General features: G+C 49.0%; 1 protein-coding gene across 1 annotated transcript in view; it reads right to left on the bottom strand.

Moving 5' to 3' along the window:
- Eya2 (EYA transcriptional coactivator and phosphatase 2) overlaps positions 1 to 26,764 on the bottom strand; it is a 98,073-nt gene that overhangs the window by 34,275 nt on the left and 37,034 nt on the right. The window contains exons 5-8 of the mRNA XM_051143813.1: positions 25,307 to 25,374; positions 22,697 to 22,874; positions 14,964 to 15,106; positions 8,765 to 8,848 (exon numbers count right to left, since the gene is read on the bottom strand). Of these exons, the coding sequence (XP_050999770.1) occupies positions 8,765 to 8,848; positions 14,964 to 15,106; positions 22,697 to 22,874; positions 25,307 to 25,374 (473 nt within the window). The remainder of the gene's footprint in view (positions 1 to 8,764; positions 8,849 to 14,963; positions 15,107 to 22,696; positions 22,875 to 25,306; positions 25,375 to 26,764) is intronic.

The raw sequence follows: 26,764 nt of genomic DNA, 5'->3' as shown, positions 1-26,764 counted from the left end.
TCCTCCTGCCTCAGTCTCCCAATAGTGGATCCATTGGTGTGCGCCACCGTGTCTGACTTTTCTCTGTATTTCTGACTTACCTCACTTCTTGTCTTCTTTCTCTTCCTCAAAGACATAAGTTTTTCCTGGCCTGGCTTCCTGCTGTATTCCCAGTGCCTGGGACAGGGCTCTGGCCAGGGCACGGGCTGCTGTAGCTTCTGGGTTCCTATGTGGCACAGTGGGGCATTATGGGAGCTGCTGAGTCTTGGTATTACTGCAGCAATGACAGCTGCCTCTCTGAGCCCCAGACTCTGCTGCTCCCTCCCACAGTGACAGGACAGAATGAGAGTGACCCTGGGAGCCCCCTCGGCTTCTCTCCTTCAAGCTTCCCCTACCCGAAGGAACAAGTTGGAAGGTCTGGGCTAAAGGAGCAACCAGCAGTGCTAGTGCCTGGCCTCGGTCCCAAAGCTCAAACCCACGGAAGAGGAGGTAGCCCTGAGGACCCTCAGCCTCCCCTCTGTGAGGCCCTCACCCCGACTACCCACATAGGAGCTAAGCCCTGCCTGGGGGGCGTAGCTATGACCCTGGCTAGCCTCACCAACACAAGCTCCAGGGACAGGAACTGGACATACACTATTGGCACCCCGGGGGACCAAGGATTGCACTGCCTTCACCCAGGTCCTTGCTGCCGAGACCCTAGGAGTCTGATCAGGTTTGGGGAAGGCTGGCCAGGAAGCTGGAGTGCATAGGCTCGACTTGGATGTTAAATCTTATTAAAGTGAAGGAAAAAAAAAAGCCTCCATTTAGTGCAGTGAGGGCTGAGAACTCTGCTCCAGACACTTCAGATGTCTCCTCACCAACACTCATGGTCTCAGCAGCAGACACTTCTGGCTCCCACTTCCTGCCAGGCTCTGTTCTGGCTCTAGGCTGAGGCTGGGACAGTACTCCCTTCTAGCCTGAGGCAGAAGGAAACTGACCCCTCCACCCCAAACATGCTTATATTTTCCCGTGCTTTGGATCAAGTGGAAAAGGCGAATGCAATCTGTGTAATAAAACACAGCTATGTCCAGAGGGGCTGTGGAGGAGGCTTGGTGGTGTAGAAATCATACACTCATGAGAGGACTTGAGTTCTGGTCCTCAGCATCCACAGGGAAAGCTGGGTGTGGCCACACATGCACTTGTAACCCCAGCACTGTGTATGGGTGGGTGGGGACGGGAGAGACACTGTGGCTGACTGGCTGCTCGCCCAGCTTTAGGTTCTGGAGAGACCCTGTCTCAAAGGAAAAAGGAAGAGTGGATGGAAGACACCTGATGTCCTTCTCTGGCCTCCACATGCACATGCCAGGTGTGCACTGCCCAACATGTACACATACATGTGAATACACAGCAACACACACACACACACACACACACACACACACACACACACACACAAAATCAGGACTCTATAAAAGTCAGGCTATTCCTACTGTCCTCATGCTGGTAAATCTGCCATGTAGAGACTTAAATTGGCACTTCTTCGGCCAAGGAATCAGGATTGATTGGAAACTGCTTTCTCTGCACAACAGTGCAGGGCTGTGACCTGCATTGCAATCACTTACCCTTATTTAAATGCTGATTTTCTTTTATTACTGAGTTTTGACATTGATTTGAATTTTTCAAATATTGTGTTAAAATATGGTTGATGTTCATGTCTCAAGTTTCGGCACACAGCTTGGTTCTGCGCTTGAGGGTACCTAACTGAGGCAGGCGAGCATAGGGAATAGCTCAGTGAACTGGGACTCCACTTGGCTTGGGCTGTGTGCACACTTATCTCCAAACAACAGGGTCTGCTAGCCCCTCTTCAGGAGCCACTTGGTAACTCTCCCCCTTCTTAAACAGTTTATTTTATTTCTTCTTCTTATTTGGTCTGTGAGGATGGGCATGTGCTACACATATGCCACAGCGTCTCTCTAGAGGTGAGAGGTTAACTTTTGGGAGTTGGTTTTCTCTTTTCAGTGTAGGATCTGGGAATTGAACTCAGTTCCTCAAGCACCTTGAGCTGCGGAGCCATCTTGCAGGTCTGGTAACTCCCCTTTTATGTGTTCCTTTGGACATGTACTCCAGAACATATCTGAGTACAGGAGGCAGTACAGGAGGAGGAGGGGACCTGCGTGAGTTCTGAGCGCATGAGCAATAAGGCATATTCTTTGCATGCTGTGTCCTCTGTCTTATGTGTATAGCATAACTTGGTGAATAACATGGTTAAAATCAGGTGCATGATGGGAAGGGACATGTGCAGTGAGCAAAGGCTTATATGATCCAAGCCTGTCAATCAAAACAGACACCCTGTGACTCTATACCTTTTAGCAACCAGCTCCTCTTCTTGGACCCTGGAATGGAAGGCAGGATAAAACCTGGGCCCTTGACTACTCTGGTTCAAACAGCCTGCTGCCCCTTGAGGTACATCACGTCTGAAATGCCCTGGTTGCTTTGCTCCTGAAAAGTCCTCCTGCCACGTTGCAATCTGTGTTCTCTTTCCAGGTCTTTGACTAAGGCGTCAAAAACCTGGAAACACCTGGTGGGGCCAGTGAACCCCAGTAACATAACCCTGTCTTGCTGCTACCGTAGAGTTTTCATTCATATGCTGTGCTGTCAGGGGGGCAGGTGGGCAGGGGGAGAAGGGCAGAAAATAATAAACACTAACTATGGCAAAGCTTGTTTAATGAGGAAACATTTTAGCAGGTTCCTGAATAAAGTCAGGGGAGAATCTTGAGCAGAATTGAGGAAAGAGATTCCTGGTAGATGAGACAGGCAATGCACCTGAGGGAGGTGCCAGGCACTGAGGTCAATATGGAGGTTCAAGCCAGGCATGGTGGTGCACGCCTTTAATCCCAGGCACTCAGGAGGCAGAGGCAGGTGGATCTCTGTGAGTTTGAGGCCAGCCTGGTCTACAAAGCGAGTCAGGACAGTCAAGGCTACACAGAAACGCTGTTTCAAAAATGAAAAACAAAACAAAACAACAAAAATAAAAAACAAAAAGATGGAGGTTCAACTTCCCATTTCAAAACTGACTGTAAAAGTGATCCAAACAGAACAGTATTGGATAGAGACAGACACACAGGACAGTGGAGCAGAATGGACAACCCCCAATAAACCTGTTTATGAATGGTTGCCCCGCGCCCAATCACACAAAGCTGGGTTTGAGCCTTAGGACCCACATGGTAGAAGGACAGGATTGACTTCTGCAAGTTGACCTCTGACCTCTACATGAACGTCATGGCACACAGGTGTGGAAGCACATACACACGTACTAAGTGGATATAACAAAATTAGAAAATGAGTCTGTCAGCTGGGTGTGATGGCACAGGCTGTAATCCCAGCACTCAGGAAGTAGAGGCAGGCAGATAGCTATGAGTTCGAGGCCAACCTGGTCTACAAAGAGTATCTAGGACAGCCAAGGCCACACAGAAAAAAACCCTGTCTTGAAAAAAACCAAACCACCACCACCACCACCACCACCAACAACAAATGAGTCTGTGGCACTGAACTCTCAATTCTGAAAACAAACTAACTCACCGAGCCACGTACACCGAGATGGGCAGCTAATTCAAAGCACATGGGATCTCAGCACAGCCATTATCAAAGGTAATGCAAGCTGGAGCCGCTGTCCCAGAGGTATGCCCCACCTCTATATGGAGTTTCTGAACCGTGAGGCGCGTGGAGGGAGCGTGGGCAGCACCGTGGGTGTGGGAGGAAAGAAGGCGAAGGCCCTTCCCTCAGATCATGCCGGTTCCAGGCAAAGGCTCCCCATACCTTCCACTCTTGTTCTCCTGATCCCAGCAGAAAAAGTGGGATTCAGAGAAGTGTGGCCAAGAGGCTTAGGAGGAAGCAGCTCCCTCTGGGAGCACATCTGATGTGCACCCACACAAGATGTGGGAGGTAGCTACTGCAGGGCTACGGGCCCTGAGCCCCAGGGAGAAGGGGCTGGCACACAGCTGAGAGCTGACAGCGGCATTCAGCACCCCTTGATTGGGATCAGGAGGACGGCCCAGTTTTTGTTTTTAAAATGCGAACACCCTGTTTTGAATTATTCCTTAATCATTTAGCTCTGGTCTTTGTTCCCTAAGCAAACAGGGATCGGTCCTCTGGCTGAGGCCGTGACAGAATTCCGCTTCTGTGTGGTGCTCAGGAGAGTGAATGGTGAGGCATGGGTCCTTGGCATGGATCCCCCCTAGGGTTTTGGCTTCCAGAGATAGATCACCTATCTGTGGGCTTCCACCCCTCCAGAAGGGGTATTTCAGATTCTTTTGGGGGCCCAGCCCTGGGGAGAGGATGGTTTGAGCTTCGTTTTTTCTATACCAGGAATGGGCTCTGGGTCTAGCCTGGGCAAATGGAAGTGCGGAGTCTGGGATGGGCATGGGACCCAGTGTGGAGCGGCAAGAGTTGTGTTGGGATTTAGGAACCAGAAACTCCTTTTTCTTTCTTTCTTTCTTTCTTTTTTCCTTCCTTCCTTTCTCTTTTCTCTTCTTTCTTTCTTTCTTTCTTTCTTTCTTTCTTTCTTTCTTTCTTTCTTTCTTTCTTTCTTCTTCTTTTCTTTTTCTTTCTTTCTTTCTTTCTTTCTTTCTTTCTTTCTTTCTTGACAGGGTTTCTCTGTATAGCCCTGGCTGTCCTGGACTCTCTTTGTAGACCAGGCTGGCCTTGAACTCACAGAGATCTGCCTGCCCCTGCCTCCCGAGTGCTGAGATTAAAGGTGTGCACTGCTCCACCTGGCAGAAACTTCTTCTTCTTGCTGAGAGGAGAAGTTGGCTGCAGATGCTGCTCCCGGGTGCAGCCAGATGTGAAACTTTGGGGTCCCTCGGTGGGCTCAGGGATGGCGATTGATCAGTTCCCTGTGTGGCATGCCTATGTGTGTTTCAAACCCGGGGGTTCTGCTTGCTCTCAGCTGATAGGAAAGGGTTACCCTGACTATAGAAGACAAAGGTACAGAGAAAGAGCGTCAGGCCAGGGGTGGAAGCCTTGGGTTCTAGGTGTTATGACTATCCCAGCTGCATTGTCTCCTGGGTCTTGGTTGCTTTGTCAGCAAAATAGGCCCAAGGCTATGCTCCTGTTGGCTGTTCCCACTTCTCTGATTTCCTGGCTGAGAGTTGTAGCTTGGACTCCCTCTAGATCTCAGACACACAAATCCAGTTGTCCTATAAATAGAGATAATTGTACTCTGGGTGACACTTCGGGCTAGAAACTACCAGCTGTGTTACATGACCTCTTCCTCCTTTCTCCTCCTGAGAGCAACAGGACTCCTGCATGTTATACTGGGGACGTGATTGCCTCAGAGAAAGACTACTTTGCCCTGACTCCCTTGCAGCTAGGTGTGGTCATGTGACAAAATCTCAGCGAATGGGATGCGGACAGAAGTGATATGTGTAACTTCTGCATCTGTCCCTTAAAAGAGAGGGACAAAAGAAAAGAGGCTGGCGAGATGGCTCAGCAGTTAAGAGCACTGGCTGCTTTTCAGGGGACCTGGGTTCAATTCCCAGAACTCACATGGCAGTTCACAACTGTATCTAACTTCATGATCTCTAGCACCCTCTTCTGGCCTCCATTGGTACCAGGTATGCAAGTGGTACCCGGACACACATGCAGGTAAAACATCTGTTCATGTAAAAGTTAACAATGACAAGGACAACAAAAAGAGAAAGAAAAGGAAAGAAAGAGTGGCATCCGTCTTCGCATCCCCTCTTCTTGGCTGGAACACTGGAGTGAGGTGAGCTGTGAGTAATCTTGGAAATGACCAACATTCCTGGGATGGCCGAGAGCAAGCCTGGGGGAGCTTCCATTCCTGGGGATAGCCCAGCTAGATGCGCGCGCGTGCATGAGAAATTAGCAGTTACCTTGCTATTTCAAGGCTTTTTGTTGATTTGTTTTTTGAGACAGGGTTTCTCTGTGTAGCCCTAGCTGTCCTGGAACCTGCTCTGTAGACCAGGCTGGCCTTGAACTCAAAGAGATCTGTTTGCCTCTGCCTCCCGAGTGCTGGGGTTAAAGGCGTGGGTCACCATTGCCGGCTACTTCAAGGATCGTAAGTTCAGGTCTGCTAGAATTAGCAAATAAAAATCCTCATTTTTTTTTAACAGTATAAGGAGCTGGGGGAGGGGATGGAAGATTCTAGACGAGGAATGAGGACACTCAGCTATTACACAAGAAGGCAGATGAGCCCCAGCCCAGCTTGCAGTCTCCCTTTAGAGCCTCTTACTCCCTCGGAGTTCCAGTCTCGGCTTCAAATGATGGAAACCGATAGTGCATGGTGGTTTTTGGGTCCTTCCAACTCTGACTTCCTACAGCCTGGTAGTGCCGTGGCATTCAAAATCAGACACCCAAGGGGCTAGGGAGCCCCATTGCTGGGTGAGGCAGGGCAGGCGGGGCCTCAGGCCACTCTTGGGTTCCTGCTGATTGCTGCCACAGGGGAGCAGGGAAGTGTTGGCTTGCTAGATTTCCTCATTTTTCAAGAGGAGCTGGAAATCTGGATTGTTTTGGTATGTGCAACCGCCTGATTTTTTAAATCTTGGCAATAAGTGCACATATATTTTTTTAAATACTCTAGAGGCCAAACAAAAATATCTGCAGGCTGAATTTGGCCAGTGGCCACCCGTTAGGAATGTCTGTTTTGACACTATCTTCTTTCCTTTTCTCCTTCCTCCCTGTCTCCCTCCCTTTTTTCCTGCCAATATTTACTTCGTCACTGCTAAGTGGGAGGCTATGTTCTTGACTGCGTCCTGCTTTCATGAAGCAAATAAACAAGACAGAAATGGAAGGCCTGGTCCTCCAGAGGCGTCCTAGGAGATCACCCCAATTTGTCCATCCAACAAATGTTCCTTCAGCAAGCCTGCGCCTGACCCATGCTGGGTTGGGAAGGTGAGAAATGTCCATGGTCCCTTGTCCTCAGAGCCCTTCTACAAAGAAGGCGTACACAAAGTGCAAAACGATGGTGGAAGTACAAAAACTGCTTTTCTAGGGAGAGACGAAAGCGGTTAGGAGAGGGCCCTTGAAGAGAATGACATTAATCATAAGAACAGAAGCTGGGCATGGTGGCACACGTCTGCTTCCACAGTTGCTTGAGAGGCTGAGACAAATGGGTGGGAAAGCAGACTTTGGGGGATCAGCTAGCAGGCCCAACTGAAGGTGGTGGCTTGACTGAGGGAGTAGGGCTGGGGGGAGGGGCCTGGCTTAGAGGGATGACATGGGCCTAGGGTATGGACCCAGAACAGAGCACTTGGTGTGTCCTTTTCCTCAAGGGCCTCCTTAGTGTAGCTTCCGAAGCCAAGGGGACACATTAGGAAGGCTTCTCCTGGGCTCATAGAGTCTCACCCAACACACTCCAGTGTGTGCCTGGGGTGGGTGGATACCCACAAAATAGCCTTAGTGGTTGATGCACAACAGCCCTGGGGGGAGAGTGTACCTGCTAGTCATGGCTCCAGAGGATGGTTTGTGTCTGCTGTGGCTGCTAAGCTCACACGTGTCTGCAGCCCCTCTAGTTGCCGGCACCGACCTAAGCCTCACAGAGCCTGCAAAATGCATGCCGCCATCCCTGCTACACATATTAATGGCGTGTCTATGGGCAAGAGATTTCTGCGCCCCTGACACTATTTTTTTATATATATCCGGCACAGCATTGTGGCAGACAGTAAATCTAACCTGTTAATCACACCTCCAGCTCGTTATGGCTGCCATAAAAACCGCAAGCATCTGGGAAAGCCGTGGGTGATGTCAAGCCCAGCACACTGAGCAGAAATAAAAGGGTTTCCCAGGCCTGGTGAGTCTCTTTCCCCACCAGTGCTGGAAGCAGCTGCCCCTGGGCTCTCACCTCCAAGCAGACAACCACCATGCTTTCCTCTTAGGTACCACCCTCAACCTCTACATATTGCCCTGAAGAGATGGGAGGATGTCGGTTCATCTTCCGTGCTCCGTCAAGTCCACAGCAGGCTGTGGAGATGAGTTGGTCCACGCTCCCACACAAGCCTGAGGACTTGGGGCCAGATCCCTGACACCTGTGTAAAAAGCCAGCCACGGCGGTGTGCACCGGTAACCACAGAGACAGGGAAGCAGAGACAGGGTCCTGGGGCTTGCTGGCCAGCCAACCCTGTCAGGAAGTGAGTTCCAGCGGAAGAGACACACTGTGGACCTCTGGCCTCCACCTGTCTGTGTCACATTCTAGACAACCGGGGAGTAGGAAAGCATTTCCTCCCTCTTTCTAGCTTATGATATTTCTGCTGGGGTGTACCTCTGCCCTTTAAGGAAGTAGACCCCCGCCCCGCGAGGCTTTTGGTAATTATAGACACTGATGACTCTGTGTTTTGGAAACAGGGATGAGACGGTAGCTAGGAAACCAGTGAGATTTGTATACACCAGCGGAATATTTTGCAGTGTCCAATCCTGGGATGACCGACCCAAAGGGGTGGCTTTGGGTTGACATGTTACTCATGAGGAGCCCCTACGATGCCCAGGACAAGTATCCTAGGCACACAGTCACAGTTGAAAATAAGTAATAGGGCAGCAGGGTAGCTGGGGGGGGGGTGCACATGGGGGTGGGGTAAAGGCAACCCCTGCCAAGCCTGATGACGTGAGTTCTGTCTCTGGGACTCACGTGGTGGAAGGTGAGAACTGACTTCCCCAAGCTGTTCTCTGACCTCCACGTCCCTACCGTGTCATGTCTGCTCACACCCAGACCCAGACCCATAGGCATATGTAGAATAAGCAAATATACAACTATGCTTTTTTTTTTTTTAAAGAGAAAAATAAACTGGATCCTTACCTTCCCATATCTGGATGCAAACGTCCCTGTGAGGAGGGAGTGGAATATAATGATTGTCTCATCCAGGTCCCAGACAAACACCCGCTGTGACAGAAAAGAGGAAGAAGAAAGGATGGAGCCGCCTATGACTATTTGTTGTCTGCAGGTGCCAATCCTCTTGGAGACGTCTTGAGATAGGGGACCCATGCTGTGCCCTGAGCTGCCACTGAACCCCATTTGTGTTGAGTATATCATTACAGCCAAATTCTGGACTCCTACCAATCCCACCCATGCTGGAATCAACGGGTCTTCACATAAAACCTCAAAAAGAGAGGCATTCAGGCCCAAACCAAAACACAGAGAAACCTTGGGGCTGTCTTCGCAAAGTGAGATACCGCCAAGTTAGTCCACTGCTCACTGTAAGCCGGGTTCTATTTCCGACTGTAGCAAATTTGACTCCACAATTCTAAATAGTACAGGAGAAGCTTTCCTAACGGACTTGCCAATGTTTGACAATTTCTTTTGACTCTGTCAGAATCTTCCTTTTTAAAAAAAATTTATTCATTTTTATTTTATGTGCATTGATGTTTTGTCTGTATGTATGTCTCTGTGAGGATGTCAGATCTTGGAGTTACAGATAGTTGTAAGCTGCCATGTGGGTGCTGGGAGTTGAACCCAGGTCCTCTAGAAGAACAGTCAATGATCTTAACCGCTGGGCAATCATCTCTCCAGACCTTTTTAATTTTTTTTTAAAAGTTTAGGTATGAGTTCTTTATCTGTATGTACACCGCCATGACAGAAGAGGGCATCAGATGCCTGGATAGATGGTTGTTAGCCACCATGTGTTTTCGGGGAATCGAACTCAGAACCTCTGGAAGAGCAGCCAGTGCTCTTTTCCACTCTTCAGCCCCAGAATCTTCCATTTCTATATATAGGCCCATTGCATTTCTTCCCCAGTCTAAGACAGAGGACCAAGTAGGCAAGAGGAGTGCATTGGTGTCCCTACCTCATTTCTGCATCTACTCTCAATCTCCATTGATTTTACCTTTTCCTTGTCAGTGTGAGTAAACCACTCTGCACATTTAGTTTTATAACTATAAATGTCTTCTACACATGGACTTTTTTTTTTTTTTTTGTTTTTCGAGACAGGGTTTCTCTGTGTAGCCTTGGCTGTCCTGGACTTGCTTTGTAGACCAGGCTGGCCTCGAACTCACAGCGATCCGCCTGCCTCTGCCTCCCGAGTGCTGGGATTAAAGGCGTGAGCCACCACACCCGGCTTACACATGGACTTTTAAAAAGAGTATTAGTGTATATGTATGGTGTGCGTGTAGGCATGTGTGCCACTGTGCATGTGTGTGTCTCTGTGGGAGTGTGTATGTGTATATGTTTGTGTTTATGTCTCTGTGTGTGTGTGTATGTGTGGCACTATGTGTCTTTGCGTGAGTGTGCCTGTGTATGTGTGTCTGTGTATCTGTGTGTGAGTGTGTCTGTGTGTCTGTGTGTGTATATGTGTGTCTGTGTGTGTATGTCTGTGTCTGTGTGGGAGTGTGTCTGTGTGTGTGTACGTCTGTGTGTGTGCATATGTGTATCTCTGTGTGTATGTCTCTCTGTGTGTGTGTGTGTGTGTGTGTGTGTCTGTGTATCTGTGTGTGAGTGTGTCTGTGTGTGTATATGTGTGTCTGTGTGTGTATGTCTGTGTCTGTGTGGGAGTGTGTCTGTGTGTGTGTACGTCTGTGTGTGTGCATATGTGTATCTCTGTGTGTATGTCTCTCTGTGTGTGTGTGTGTGTGTGTGTGTGTGCGTGTGTCTGTGTCTGTGTGTGTCTAGGTCAGAGGACAACTTTGTGGAGCCAGCTTTCTTCTACTTTTATCTGGTTCCAGGATCCAGCTTAGGTCTGTTGGAAAATGCCTTTACTCACTGAGTTTTCCTACAGGCCCTAATTTGTTGATTTTAAATGCTGATAAGTAGGAGCTATGAACATTTTTTTATTTTTGTTCACCTTAGAGAGAAGTTATCTATCTACCCAACCTCATAGCTCCAGATCCACTTTGAGAACTCATCTTCCATCAAGGTCACGTGCTTCCCTGTCCATCCTTCATTCTCCTGCAGGCACCATGATTAAAACACTCTCAGTGTGCTCCCAGATGCTTCGCACCTGCTTGGTGGAACTCTCTGTTTTGGTTGGATCTTGCTCATTGCTTTTATTCTCTCCTTCTTGTAATGTGCCTTCATTATAATCTCAAATTAGTCATAGCCCTTGGCCTGAGAGTAGCATCTTTAGAGAATGGATGGGACAGTGTGGACAGGATTATCCCTGGGAAACCTGGGAGAGTAAGCCTGGGTATCCTCAGAATTCCACCCTGTGCATTTCTGAGCTCCATCCACTGTCCTCTGGACTCCAAGTCTCTCCCTTTCTTGAATTGCTGCATCCTTTTACCCAAGTACACCCTTAAGTTGTGCCTTCTGAAGGGATGCTTGGACAGCAATTTCCCCAAATTGCTGCAAAACTCTTATTAATATTTTCCGGGGACAGAATTCTCCTCAGAAACAATGTCCTCCAGATTGTCAGCATGATTCCTGCACTATTCTCTGGTGCCCAGAGGCACAGATACCAGATCTGATGCTTCACTGGCCTCATCTCGCAGACTTGAAGTTCTCTGCTCACTTTTGCATTTGCATATGTGGGTGCACACACATGTGTAGAGGCTGGAGGTCAACAGCAGGCGTCTTCCTCTGTTACTCCCCATCATTTTTTGAGATAGGATCTCTCACTGAACTTGGAGCTTAGTGATTGGCTAGGCTGACTGGATGACAAACCCCTGGGATTCCAGTTGTTTGTTGTTTGTTTGTTTTTAGACAGGGTTTCTCTGTGTAGCCTTGACTATCCTGGACTCATTTTGTAGACCAGGCTGGCCTTGGACTCACAGCGATTCACCTGCCTCTGCCTCCCTGCGTGCTGGGATTACAGGTGTGTGCCACTGCACCTGGTCACACTCAGGTTTTTAAGTGGGTGCTGGAGATCCAAACTCAGGCCCTCACGCTTGCACAGGAAGCAATGTATTCTCTATCCTGGTTAGATTTTTAGTCTCAAATTGTCCCAACCTAGAGTCAGTCATCTGGGGTGAGGGAACCTCAGCCGAAGAGCTGTGAGGGATTGTCTTGATTGAGAACTGATGTAGGAGAACCCGGCCCACCATGGGTGTCACCATCCCTAGGCAGGAAATCTTTGGCTGTATAAGAAGCCTAGGCTGAACATGAGGCAGGGAACAAGCCAGCAAGCAGTGCTCCTCCATGGTTTCCACCACTGCTTCTGCTTTGAGTTCCTGCCCTGACTTCCCTCCTTGAGGGACTCTGGTTCCAAGCGTAAGACATATAAACCCCTCCCTCCTCCAAGTTGCTCTTGATTATGATGTTTATGACAGCAACAGGAAAACAAAGTACAACACCCACTGAGCCATCTCCTCAGTCCCGGGTTTGTTTGTTTGAGACAGGGTTTCTCTGTGTAGCCCTAGGTGTCCTTGAGCTCACTCTGTAGACCAGGCTGGCCTCAAACTCAGAGGTATGCCTGCTTCTGCCTCCCAAATGCCGGGATTAAAGGTGCATGCCACTACTGCCTGTTTTTCTCATTTGTTTGCTTGTTTGTACTTTTTAAAATGTGCATTGGTGTTCTGCCTGCATGTATGTGTGTGTGAGTGTGCCAGATCCCCTTGAACTGGAATTATAGACAGTAATGAACTATCATGTGGGTGCTGAGATTTGAACCTGGGTCCTCTGGAAGAGCAGCCAGTGTTCTTAACTGCTGAGCCATCTCTCCAGCAGCAAGAATATTTCTTATTATGGGCCATATAGGTCAACATAAAACAGTCAGGAAACTTCCCTTTTGAGGAGGCATTTTGAAGTTCAAATGTGCCCAATCTTATTTCAGTTAAACTCAATACCTTGAATCAACTTAACTTAGAATTTTTGACTGTAGAATTAAAAGCAGCATATGTATGTCTTGGGATCCATTGTAGGCTCCATTAACTTTCCCTCAGGCCGTCCTAATCCCATTTCCTCATCTCACTGACCCCCAGCCTAGTCATAGCAGGTGAGCTCCTGGGGACATTATGCAGGTCCCAATCCATGGCTAATACAATTTGATCCTGAGTAGATCTCTAGCTACCCTGAATAGAGCTGAGATTTAAAATTGGGGTCTGAAAGAAAACCTTATTTGGGGGGCTGTTAGTAGCCAAGCAGACTGAAGGGAAGGGAAAATCTATTGAGAGTGTCAGTGAGCCCTATGCTTCCTTAGGATGCGGCTTCCAGTGAGAGCAGGGGAGCTGGAGTGGTCTGAGGAGTGCTGTGTGGGGCAGGGCTATTGAGAAGGCACAGTGTGGGGCTTTTTAGCTCCTTCACCAAGTGAGGAGAGATGCCTAACTGAGTTTCCTTGTCTGCTTTGCAGGCTGGTCCCATCACCTCTCTGATGCCCCACGGCCAGGCTGCCCACCACCCTTGCTTTCCAAGAACGGCTCTGTATTCTTCAAACAAAGTCTGCTTTCTACATGTCAGCCAGCTCAAGCTGCTTTCTGGCATCTGCAGCCCAAGGGTTTCATCTAACACACGCTCAGAACCCCCCCCCTTCAGCACAGGCCTCTCTCCTGGGCTTCTGCCATTTATGAAACTGCCAGAGACTTAAGAGGTGTGAACACGCCTGCTGACGTTAAACTCACAGGCAAAGCGCTGCTCACACCTCGGCGCCCAGTCTCGCCCGCTGGTACTGTAGGATGAAGAAGCAGGTGTTTCCAGAATAATATTGCCCTGGGTACCCCCACTTGCATGCTTCGGCCCTCCCACTCCCTTCTCAGTGGCATGGAAGGGTGTCTCTCCTCTCCCACTGTTCAAACCAAGAGCTGACGCTGTGGCAGGTAAGTGCCAAGTTCTCCAGAAGGGAGAGTTTCCCTGTATACTCTCTGCATTTTCAAGATGGTGGAGACCTGCAGGAATGTGGGAGGGAGGCAGGTCACAGACAACAGGAGCCTTTTTGAAAAGACCCGAACCCCCACTGAGGGAAATGTAAGGATCTCCTCAGTTCAGCGAGAAGGATGGCTTTAAGATCGAGGGAAGCTAGGCACAGTGGCACTTGCCTGGGATCCCAGCACTGGGGAGGCTGAGATAGGCAAAAGGATTTGAGGCTTAAGGTTAGCCTGGGGCTATGTAGTAAGACCCTATCTTAATCCCCACTCCATTCAAAAATAAGGATGGAAGCTGAGTACTGTACATAAGGACATTGGAGTATCAGCCACCCAGTCTTTGGTGGCAAAGACAGAAACCACAGAACCTGCAGGGGAGGAGGGACATGGAGAGGGGGCTGCAGCAATGGAGAGGAGCCTGGAGGGACAGCTCCAGCCAGTAAAATGCTTGCTACACAGGGGCCTGGGTTTTGAATCCCCAGCACACACTATTAAGCCAGCCTCAGGGTGGGGCAGACTCCGGGGGAGCAGAAGCAGGTGGATCCAGGGTGTTTGGTGACCAGATATTCTAGCCAATCCGTGATCTCCAGAGTCAACGAGAGGCCCTAGCTCTTTGTTTTCTTTCTTTCTTTCTTTCTTTCTTTCTTTCTTTCTTTCTTTCTTTCTTTCTTCTTTTTGGTCTTTCGAGACAGGGTTTCTCTGTGTAGCCTTGGCTGTCCTGGACTCGCTTTGTAGACCAGGCTGGCCTCGAACTCTCAGCGATCTGCTGGCCTCTGCCTCCCAAGTGCTGGGATTAAAAGCATGCGCCACCACGCCTGGCACCTCTCTTTACAAAGTGTGCCCTCCTCTATACTCAGTTGAAGATCCTGCCCACCATCTTCCTTAATAGAGACTCTCAGGGTGTAAGCCCCTTTGGGGTTCAGCAGCCTAAGTGGCTTGTTACACATGCCACTTCTCTGGCTTGCCCGGGATTTATGGAATTGGAGCCTCTGAGACAGCTCCATCGTGCCCCCAGGGGACTCGGATGTGACTGAGGTGTGCGAAGCATGGTTCATGCTGGCTCTCAGTCTGTCTGTCCTTCCCTGCTTCAGTCACCCAGCAGGACTCTATACAGTCAACCTAATTCTCCTGGGTCTCTCCCCCTGGGTAGTGGCGCTGTCACTAGATTGTGCTTAGAAAGTGCGACTGACAGAAATGCTTGGAGAGCCTCAGCCCTCAGCAGCGATTCAGAGATCAGCTTCTCCCCTCCCAGCAGACACCCCCCTGGTTACCTCGATTTCATTATCCCCTGCTGGAGAGGGGTCGCTACTCCTCTTTGACCGGCCACGAAGCTTCCCATCTGAGGCCCGATGTGGCCTGTCTGTGTCGCCCTCTTTTGCTGGTGTGGAGGGCCCGTTGTGTGTGTTGTAGTCACCTGGGGGAAAGACAAAGGATGGTCCACAGGTCAGAAGCTTGGCCGGGTGTCTCTTCCTTGGTACTACACACACCATCACCATGCCATGCAACTCCCAGAGGAGACCCTAAAGATGGCACTGGATGTCAAGATTATAAGATTATATCACTGCCCACTGCCGTCCACACTGGTGTCTTTCTCCCAGCCAGTAGACATCAGGCCCTGTTTCAGGTTCTGGGCCCTGTCTAGAGGCTCAAACACTTTAAAAACTCCAGCAAAGGCTAGGGGCATTACTTAACATCTGCCTTATAGGCCTAAGGTCCTAAGGTCCCGAGTTCAATTCCAAAGGGTCATCCCAGTGCTAGGGAGACGGAGATAGGCCTGGCTCAGGGCTAGCTGGCCAGCTACTCTAGCCTAATTGGTGAGCTCCAGGCCAAGGAGAAACTTTGGCTCAAAGGAGGCGAATGGTGTTTTTAAGGGTGACACCTGAGATTCTCATCTGGTTTCTACACACAAATGTGCGCATGTGTGTAGGGTGTTGGGGTGGTGGTATGGGTGTTACATGAGGGGTCTGTGAGGGAAGGCTTCCTGAGTGAAAGGGTATCTGCTCAAAGATCTGGAAGAAGTGAGGAGCGCGGCTCTGACTACAGTGTGCAGCCCATGCCGATGGCTTGAAGACTCTTAGTGGGCATAAGGATGAAGATGCATGCCCACAGCAAGATGAGCTTCCAGCAATTTCTACTCCAGCTTTGGGGGTTTGATCCCCAGAGTGGTAATGGCTGGACTTTCAAAGAGGGAGTCTTGTGGGAGGTCGTCAGATCAACTGGGGACACACTCCGTAAAGGTTTGGTGTCTCTCCAGAGTGTGAGCAGGACAAACCTCTCTTCTTTATAAAGTTAGCAAGTGTCTGGTATTGCATTACGGCAGTGGAGAGACATGGCCTTACATAGCTAGTTTCAAGAGAGGCCCCCTCCAGAGGCACATGGTATGTGTGGTTTTATTGAGGTTGCTGAATTTGCCTGGCATCCCTGCAACTTTTAGTGGCAAGATTTGGACCTGTCCTCCTCATCAGTATAGCGTTAGAGCTTTGAACCCACTGGGGCCCTCAGAGAACGTCCCATCGTATTTTCTCTCTCCCTAGTTGCTTGCGTTTGCTTCTAAATGTGTCCTGCAGGTGCCATCTCTCCTCCAGCTCCCAGGTCATGGTAGGAGGGAGGGTCAGCTTTGTCTAAATGTGTTTGGAAATGGCCTGAGTTTTCTCTTTCTCCTGCCCTGGAAGGATTGTCTGTACCCCCCGCCCCCCAAACCCAGGAGACTCAAATTAGTTTTTCAAAAATATTTATAGAGCTCCTTAGCAGACTAAAGGGCACAAGGAGAAAAGAAACCACGCGATGTCAGCAGGATGGTCCTTCTCCCACAAGCCAGCACTTTTGGGGTGCAGCACTGGACACTCCCAGCATGGAGTCAGGAACAGCTTTCTTCAGGAGGAAGAAGATTTCTTCTAAGCTCGGAAACTTGATGGAAATATTAAGAGTGGGCACTTTAGCTGGTCATTGTAGTACAAGTGTGACCCCAGCTACCTGGGGGGCTGAGGCAAGAGGATCAAAAGTTCAAGGCTGTCCTGAGCTACAGAGTGAGTGCAAGGCCAGCAACTTAGCGAGACATTGTCTCAAAATAAAAGGTAAAGGAGAGAGCCGGGGCTGTAGAGCCGGGGCTGTAGAGCCGGGGCTGTAGCTCAGCGGTACAACACTTGCCTAACATGCTCAAGGGCCAAGCTTTGGTTCTCACTACCAAAAATCAGTAGACATCTCGTTGTAATATTGTCTTGTGGGTGTCTGAGGATCTTTTGAACCTGTGCAGTTTTAGTTTGGTCTGTTACAGCAAAACCAGCACTGACTGGGCGGTTCAAACAACACAAGTATTTTTTTAAAACTAAAAAATCAGCCAGGCATGGTGGTGCACGCCTTTAATCCCAGCACTTGGGAGGCAGAGGCAGGTGGATTGCTGTGAGTTTTAGGCCAGCCTGGCCTGCAAAGCGAGTCCAGAATAGACAGGGCTACACAGAGAAACCCTGTTTCGAAAACAAATTAAATTGATTTAAAAAATCACGTGGGCATGTGTGTGTGTATGTGTGTGTGTGTGTGTGTGTGTGTGTGTGTGTGTGTGTGTGTGTGTGTGTCTGTGTGTGTCTGTGTCTGAGTGCTGGTGCCATTGGAGTCCAGAAGGGGGTATCAGATCCCTTGAGCTCTGAGTTTCAGAGTTTCAGAGTTGTGAGCCACGCAAAATGGGTACTGGGAATTGAACTTGGGTCCTCTGCAAGAACAGCATGCCCTCCTAACTGCTGAGCAGGTGTCTCAGATCTGCAAGTGTTCCAGAAGCTGGGAAGTGCAAGGTGCCAGCTGGGCCAGTTCTTGGTGAAGGCTCTGGTCTTCTCAGTGGGCAGGGTTTGCCATATCTTCCACAGGGGGTAGAGAGCAATATCAGCTCCCTTACCTGTTCTTACAGGGACATTAACCCCATTCCTAAGGGCTCCACCCTCATGACTCAAAGGGCTCCAAAAGCTCCCCCCAATTGTGGGGTGCTGTACTTGAAGATGAGAGAGCTGAGCTGACAGGTGACTTCCACCTGGGGAGGAATGAACAGGCCAGATGTGGCTGAGGTGGAGCCTGTCTCTGTGTCTGTCTGTCTCTGTCTCTGTCTCTGTGTCTGTCTCTGTCTCTCTGTGTCTGTGTCTGTCTGTCTGTCTGTCTGTCTGTCTGTCTGTCTGTCTGACGCACACAAACACACTCCTCCTGGCTGAGGTGGAGGCTCTCTCTCTCCCTTTCTGCTTGTTTTGGAGATTTTAAAATGTTAAGCACTCCTGCACCCTTCAGCTTGCAAATATGGTGAATTATATCAATCGAATTCCAATTGTAAACCAATTTTTGCATCCTTTGGATAAAAACCCAACCAATAAAAGCTTAGTCTTGCCTTACTATTGCTTTCTTTAGAAGTATCTCTGTTTATGAAGCATGTGGCCTGGGGTTTTCTTATCATGTCTGTGTCCAGTTTTGACTTCCAGCTACTGATGTCCCCCAGAGGATGTCCCATGAAGGATTTAACTTTAATTTTCTTAGAAACTGACAGAAACTCACTAAAATGTTCAGTGGACTTAGGCAGCAAAGCCATCCGGGGCTGGCATTTTCCTCGTGGTTTCTGTTTGCCTTTGAGGCAGGGTCTCACATAGCTCAAGCTGGAGCTGACTTCACTATGTAGCCAAGGATGACTCTGAACTCCTGATTCTCCCGCCTCCAGCTCCCCAGTGCTGAGATAGCAGATGCGCGCCACCGCGCTGGTTCTGTGTGGCATTGGTGATGGAGCCCAGTGCTTCACGCACACTAGGCCTGAACTTTTCCGACAGAGTCACACCCTAGCTCTGCTGAGCTTCAGCAGCAACAGTTTGTTCACTGGATAGGGAATCACTTTCTTCTCGTGTGAGAGGGGTAGTTTCTGGCTTACGCGGAATCACATTTTATCTAAACAGTCAACTCAGGCACAATCACCTATCCTTTATGGTCATTTGACCCCCCCCCTTCCTTTATTCTGTTTTCAGCATTTGTGGATTTCCCCTCTGGTCTCTTATTTCTGAGCCCCTGCTTACTTTGGACTTAATTTGTCTCTGTTGTGAGTTTCTTAAGATAGGTGAGGGTTGGGGCTCGGTGGTCAAGAGCACTGGCTGCCCGGGTTCCATTCCCAGCACTACATGGCGATCACAAACGTTTGTAATTCCAGTTCCAAAGTGTCTCATGCCCTCTTCTGGCCTCCGTAAGCACAGCCCACAGGTGGGACATTCAAAGCCATAAAATGAAAAATGGCTGAATATTTTTTTAAAAATTAAAAAAGATGAGGTACAATCCATTTTCTTCTTTTCTAACTGCTAAAATTTTCCCTTCGCTGTTTTAATGACAGTCCATAAATTTTGATATGTTGTTTTTATTTTGATTCAATTGAAAGTGCTTTTATATTCCCCTTTGACCTCCAGGTTTCATAGAAGTACACTACTGAGCTTCTTAACATTTGAGAAACTTCCAGAAGTACTCGCTATTTTATCACTGACTTAATTCCACTGCTGCCAGAGGCTGGGCTCTCTGTCTTGAATGCTGGCTGAACAGGAACTTGCTCTGTGGTTCAGTATGTGAGGTCGTGTGTGCTGCTGGAAGGAACGCCCTGCTGCTGAGATGCGCTGACAGACCGTCTCTTACCACAGCTGTCCCCTTCCATTCTACATTTTCAGCTGTCCTCTCCAGAGAAACTCACCACGGGCAGTGGCTTTGCATTTCCCCAGAAATTTCTTATGCAAACATAAATGTCAACCTACACTTCCATTTAGGAAAACTCTGGGGACATATTTCACACATAGTCTTGCTTTTTTTTCTCCCCATGAGGGTGAGGTAAGACATAGTCTCACTCTGGTTCAGCCTGGCCTGGAACTCAGTATGTAATTCAGGCTAGCCCTGAACTCATGGCAATCCTCCTGCCTCAGCCTCCTGAGTGCTGAGATTTCAGGTGTTAGACAGGGTGCCTGGATTTGCATATGTGGGCCTTTTACTTGTCTCCACCTACGATAGCAGTTCAGAGAGGGTGGCTTACACAGACATTGCTGTGCCCATCTTTTTTCTGAGCTGCATAGTATGCCTCTGGTGGATGCATTACTGTTTACTTAACATGGGTCCTGTTAAGAACTACCATGTTTCTTCTGGTCCTTTGCTCTGATATTAACTGCAGTAAGGATTCTTTTTCTTCTTTTTTAAAAAAAGATTTATTTATTATTTATACAGTATTTTGCCCACACATGTGAGAATGTGAGACACAGTAAAAGCCAACCCAGCCATTTATTGTTATACATGAGGCCAAGGGATAAATGAGGAATGGAAGACATGGAAGGGACACCTCAGAGACACAGGGAGCCATATAACCCAACTCCTCAGGAAGGGCAACGTACTGGCCCGTCTTCCTGCCGGCAGCATTCTCCGCTAGGTCTTCCCACCAGCTCCTCTGTTTTCTCCTTTGTTGAAACCAGTGTGCAGAGGCTACATTCAGAGAAGCAGAATGCTAAAGACGGTCCAAGGTCAGGAAGACTCAATGCTCTCTCTCCAGAGCAAATGATTTTGAAGTTTGGAGTGAGCAGGGACAGTGTACTCAGTATATATTCTGGGATGAAACTATAAAGATTAAAAACCACTCCAGCCTGACACTCCTTGAAAGCTGACTGTGGGGCACTCGGCCAGGTATCCCCATTTGTCTCCAGGACAGGGATGAAGGGAAGTGTAGCTCAAGATTCACAGCCACACCCAGAACTCAGGAAGAGAGGGGGAGAGGCTTCTTTCCCACCCATTAAGCAAGGCATAGCTAGGAAATAATACCCACAAGGCACCATGCCGCTCAGCTTCTCCAAGCAACTCAGAAAAGAGGCAGAGGGGATGAATTTAAGGCTGGGTGCTGAGGCCCATGCCTATAATCTCAGCACTGGAGGTGGATGAAGGCAGGAGGATGGAGGAGTCAAGGCTACCCTTGGCTACATCCTGAGTTCAAGGACAGCCTGGGCTCAAATAAGACAAAACAACAAAAGAATGAGACTGTATGCTGAGCAACCTGGGACACCCCTCACCCCCACCTGCACTGAGCTACATACCACTCCTTCCAGACAAAGCGAGCTGTCACCCCACCTCAGTTCTCCCTAGTAACTTCCAAGCAAGTGACCTTACAGTAACTCCTTTTTGTGGCTAAACATATCCTGGAACTAGGGGCAGGGGGCTGCTCCACTCTGGATTGGTTTTTGGGTACATGCACAATAAGGCAAACGGTCCTCTAAAAGGTCTTTTAAGGAAAATCTTCTATTTACCATCTTATGCCTATGCATGATTGGGCATGCATATGATTAAACCAGATGCATCACGGGAAAGGATATCTGCAGCAAACCAAGCTTTATATAACCAAGGCCTGTCAGTCAAAACAGAAAATCACCCACTCCCTGCTTCTAGCAATGAATTCCTCCTCCTCAGAGCTCTTGGGCAACCTTGCTGGAGCCCACCACTCCCCTGCAGCACAGAGCTTTTGCTTTGCTTAACCCCTGCATCCCCCACGCCCAGACCCTCACCCTCCCACCGCCCCCCCCCCTCACTCCCGAATAAAACCCTGTGGCATTGCTATTTTTGGGCACTTCATGAATTCTTTGAACAAGACCCCAAGAACTTGGAAATGCCTGGTCCAGACAGCAACCTCTGGTAACCGTTGGGAAGCTGCAGCAGGAGGATTGCAGGTTTGAAAGTAGCCTCGGCTGTATAGCTCCCGGTGGAGGTGGGACCCAGGATAGGGGCTAAGGGCGTCTGCCTTCTGGCTCTGGGGTTCTGGGTTTCCTTGCCCCTCTCCTTCCTCTTAGTCTACTGGTTCTAGTAGAGCTGACTCAAGCCTAGTTCCAGCTGTGGGCATGAGAGCCAGACCCACTTTTCCATTCCAGCATTGTACCTAAGCCACAGAGACTGGCTCAGGATGGGCACGTGACCAAGCTGGCCAATCAGAGCGCTCTGGCAGAAGGGTCCAGAAGGAAGGCGCTCTTCTCTGCGGTGGTGTAGCAGGTAGGATAAAGCCCAGAGATCGGAGGCCACGGCCCAGCATTTTGTTAGAACCCCCGAAACTATGCTGACCTCTCCCCCAACCAACACTGTGTTTATACCTGGCCAGCAAGTGGGATTTTTTCCTTTTGTATACTGGGTTTTTTTTTTTCTTTCTATTTTCAACATCTCAGTTGTTCATAGCCAATGTGCAGCTCAGTATAGAAGATGAAGATCCATAGGCCTGGGTTCAAATCCCAGCACCACAGTTTCTAGTTACTCTGATCTTCACTGTTCTAAGTGGAAGGTGGGGGTTGCGGGCTGGGGGTGAGAAAGCCCCTTTCTCTCTCTTCTTTCTTTCTTTCTATAAAGATTTATTTTTTATGTATACAGTGTTCTGCCTGCATATATGCCTGCATACCAGAAGAGGGCACCGCATCGGATCTCACTGTAGACAGTTGTGAGCCACTATGTGGTTGCTGGGAATTGAACTCAGGACCTTTGGAAGAGCAACCAGTGCTCTTAACCTCTGAGCCATCTCTTCAGCCCGAGAAGCCGCTTTCTTGTTAGGACTGTGACTCGCCTTACTCCAGTTTGTAAATGCCTCTGGGAGACTATTTTATTCCAGTCTACAAAGATCAAACAGGCAGAGCCTCAGGGCTGGAGAGATGGCTCAGGGGCTAACTGCACTTACTGTTCTTACAGAGAGGCCAAGTTCAGTTCCCAGCGTACACATGAAAATCACGACCACCTGTAACTCCAGTTTCAAGCCAACAAAACACATACATGTAAAAAAAAAAAAAACATTAAGAAAATTCTTTCTGAGACCCCTTTTTGCAGTAGTTCAAACAAAGGAGCGCCTGGAAAACAGTAGGTGCTTAACACATGCTTGGTACTAAGGATAGAGAAGTCACGAGAGAGGACTATGCAAGAGTGTGTTTCTTTTGGAGCACGGCTCGCAAATCTTCACACGGGAGCTCAGAGCACAGGCGTGAATGAGAGAGAAGGCAAGTGTACTTACCGGCCAGTGACTCAGAACTCTGGCTGGGGACATTGTGAGGGGCCTCCTGGAGGACGTAGGTGGACGTAGAGAGGGGCGAGGAGCAAAGGCTGCTGGCTGGGACGTAGGGAGGGTTGTACGATGGGCTGAAATACTGGGGGTACTGGTTCTGTGGGAAGCCGGGGTACGAGGGGTAATCCTGGCAAAAGAAAACACGACAGACACGGGGTGAGTGACGAGACGCCAAGGCTGGGTAGCCCAGGCTCTCTTTTCAGAGTAAACATCGACCATCAGACCACTGCCACTTGGTTCTCTCACAAATGGAATCTGACCCCAGAGCCAAGAGCATGTGGCATAGGCTGAAAAGTAGAGGAGACACAGGGGGGAAGGAAGGATGAAACCACGGAGTGGAAAGAGGGGTGGCCCTGCGTTGGCTGTCACAGGTCTGGGCAAGATGACCCACACTGGGAAGGTGGAAGTGGTGGGAATCCCTGTCTGAACTTGCTTTTCCTCAGGGGTGGGAACTGTGGTGTGGATGTGGGTTCAGCCATCTGTAGATTAGCTCCTGGGATTGGGGATGTGGAGGGGGCAGGGGACGCCCTGACACTTCCTGCCTGCCTTACACACCAGGTGTAGAGAAACCCCCAAGCCCAAGAATTTGATTAAAGCTGGGGGATGGCTGATGACCTTGAAGAACAGGGGTGTGGCCCTGACAGGGTCTCCAGCATGAGAGCTGGGCTAGCGTTCACAGTAGCTTCAAAGATGTAGTGTGAACAACCAAGGGAGCACAGGCCTGGGGGCGAGGAGCACTTCGAGGAACAAGTTTCAAATGTAGCAGTTCCTACAATATCAAGGGTTCAGAATGTTCCATTAGGAGATGCCAATCAGCCTGAATCAAGTTCAGCAGGGCGGTTCTCCCCACCCCAGCCCAGGTTAGCCAATCATTGTCTCAAACACAGTCACAATCATCATCCTCATCGATACCATCACCGTCTCCCCCCCATCACCATAACTATCACTACTATGATGATCGCCATCACCACCATCACCACTATCTCTTCCACTATCACCATAATTACTAGCACTATTACCACCACCACCATCACCACCATGACCACCATCACCATCACCACCATCACTATCACCACCATCACCATCACCACCATCACCATAACCACCATCACCACCATAACCACCATCACCATCACTACCATCACCATCACCACCATAACCATCATCACCACCACCACCACCACCACCACCACCACAATTATCATTAGTGATTCACCCATGAGAAACTTATAGAACGTTCTGGGGCCCCAGCTCATATCTGCTAAGTCAGAATTACTGGGGAGTCAACTTGTGGCAGGGTCTTAGGGTGCACTGGTCCGATCCCCAGGGTTAAGAATGGCATCTGAAAAGTCCCACTTCAGATACAAGCTTTGGGTTTGTGGGTGTAGTTCATGGAGCTGGGAGGGAGACTATGTTCTCCTTGCACGTCCATGTTTTAGAAACACACCAGCCTTTTGCTTTGATAGGATTTCAGACTTACAGGAAGTACATTTAAGAGAGTCTTTTAGCAAGTGCCTGCAGAAGTCCTGGAAATAGGACCTAGGGCCTCAAACATGCTGTCAGACACTTGACCATTAAGCTATGCAGTCTACCCTTAGTAGGCTAATTCTTTTTTTAAAACAATATATTTGTTTTTATTTTATGTGCACTGGTGGTTTTCCTGTGTGTGTGTCTGTGCGAGTGCATCAGACCCCCTGGAACTAGAGTTATAGCCAGTTGTGAGCTGCCATGTGGCTGGCTGCTAGGAATGGGTGCCCTTCAAAAGAACAGCCAGTGATCTAACCACTGAGAAACACCTCCAGCTCCCATAGGCTAGCCCTTAAAAAAAATTATATACGTATATGTATGTGTCCATGCGGGTGCATGCCACATGTGTGCAGATGCCCACAGAGACCAGAAGAAGGTGCCAGATCCCATGGAGCTGGAGTTACAGGCAGCTGTGAACCCCCTCAGGTGAGGACTAAGACTTCCACTATTTTTAACCACCGAGCCATCTCTCCAGCCCCCAGCTAAATTTTCTTTTGGCTGTTTAAGACAAGGTCTCATGTAGCTTAGTTGAGCATACTAAATAGCTGAGGATGACCTTGACCTCCTGGTCCTCCTGCATCACCCTCCTGATGGCTGGATCACAGGTGTGCAGCACCATATCCAGCTCTTTTCCAGACTGACTCTTAACTGGCTCTAAAGGAAACCAAGTGAATCCCACCATGGCCAGCATCTCATGAAGCATCCCATCAGATGCAGAGGGAGCAGGATGTGTTGTTCCCTGGAGAGGCTCATGGTCCAGAAAAAGCACCTACAGTGTGCTCACAGCCCACATTCAAGAGCCCCTAGATGCTCCGGCTCAGGGAAGATCGGACCTGACATCGTGGGGATCTTGTAATTTTATCTCTAGTGGTCTTTTGCCCAATCTGGCTCCTGGAATCCCTGTACCCAGGGCTAGGAGGACAGGTTTTTTTTTGGTGGGAATTGTGTGTGTGAAGGGGCTCTGTGGGGCACCTTGAGTTAAGGGGAACATTTAAAAGAAACGAGAAGAGAAGTGGCAGGCGCCATGTCTACCTGGTGCACGCTCCCAAATCCGGCTGTGTTGGTCAATCCGTTGGTGCCTTGATAGAGCCCTGTGGTGCCTGCAGGAGGACAGGACAGGTTAGGCTCCCTGCCCCCCATCGGGGAGGGCTGGGGGAGGAGTAGCAGATGTGGCTCTCTGGTCTGAGGTGGGGGCAGAACCTGTGACCTGGACCAGAGTCTTCCCGGCCTTGGTTTCCTTCTTTTTTTCTTTTCTTTTCTATTATTATTATTTTCTCCGTGTAGCCTTGGCTGTCCTGGACTCACTTTGTAGACCAGGTGGCCTTCAACTCACAGAGATCTGCCTGCCTCTGCTTTCCTGGTACTGGGATTATAGGTATGTACCACCACGCCTGGTTTAATTTTTTTTTATTTATTAATTTTTATGTGCATTGATGTTTTGTCTGCATGTCTGTCTGTGTGTTAGACACTGTCAGATCCTCTGGAACTGAAGTTACAGACAGTTGTGAGATGCTATGTGGGTGCTGGGACTTCAACTTGGGTCCTCTGGGAGAACAGCCAGTGCTTTTAACAGTTGAGCTATCTTTCCAGGCCCTGTGGTTTCTTTAGTAAATGAGGAAAAGAATGCTTTTTGAGGGGTTAAGAAGAGCAGTAAATGTGATCCTGCACACAGTGTGTCAGCCCTGCTTGCTGCAGTTTTAGAAACAGTGTTTTATTCTAGTGCATGCATGCGTGGTAGACCTGAATGCATGTGTGCGCATGTGAACTATTCGCAAACTTGTAGGAATTTGATCCAGGGGTTTTTGGTCTCAGTAGAAAATGCCTTTACCTGTTGAGTCATCTTGTGGACCCTGGTAGCTGTGTTTTTAATGAATTATTTTTTGATTTTTTTGGGGGGGGGGACAGGGTTCTCTGTGTAGCCCTGGCTGTCCTGGAATTCTAGACCAGGCTGGCCTCGAACTCAGATCTGCCTGCCTCTGCCTCCTGAGTGCTGGGATTAAAGGCATGTGCCACTATGCTCAGCCCAAAATTGTTTATTTTTTAAAACTATGGTAAAAATTATGGAACATAACACCATTTTACCCAGTTTAAAGTGTACAGTAAGGGGTGTTAAATGCATTTATATTGTGTGTCACAATCATAACATCCATCACTAAGACTTTTTTTTTTAGAACATTCTAGAAAATCTCCAGAATCTTGTAAAATGGGAACCCTACACACATTAAAACAAAACAAAACAAACAAACAAACAAACAAAAAAAAAACCCCATCACCTCACAGGCTCAGGTAACTGGCATTCTACTTGCCCATATGGATTCTGTTAGTCCAGGAACCTCATGCAGGTGGAATCATCTAGGATTTGCCTTTTCGTGATGGCCTCTCACTTCCTCCTCATGCCTGTCTTTAGAAGGTACAATCACCCCCGCAGGCTTGTGCAGGCGTGGGGCATGGTGGTGGTGGGTTGGGGGTGGGCCCAGGGCTGATGGGCTG

This window comes from Acomys russatus, chromosome 4, assembly GCF_903995435.1.
Source record: "Acomys russatus chromosome 4, mAcoRus1.1, whole genome shotgun sequence".
Classification (NCBI taxonomy): domain Eukaryota; kingdom Metazoa; phylum Chordata; class Mammalia; order Rodentia; family Muridae; genus Acomys; species Acomys russatus.
Note: the sequence above shows the minus strand (reverse complement) of the source record. Positions and strands in the feature narration are given on the sequence as shown.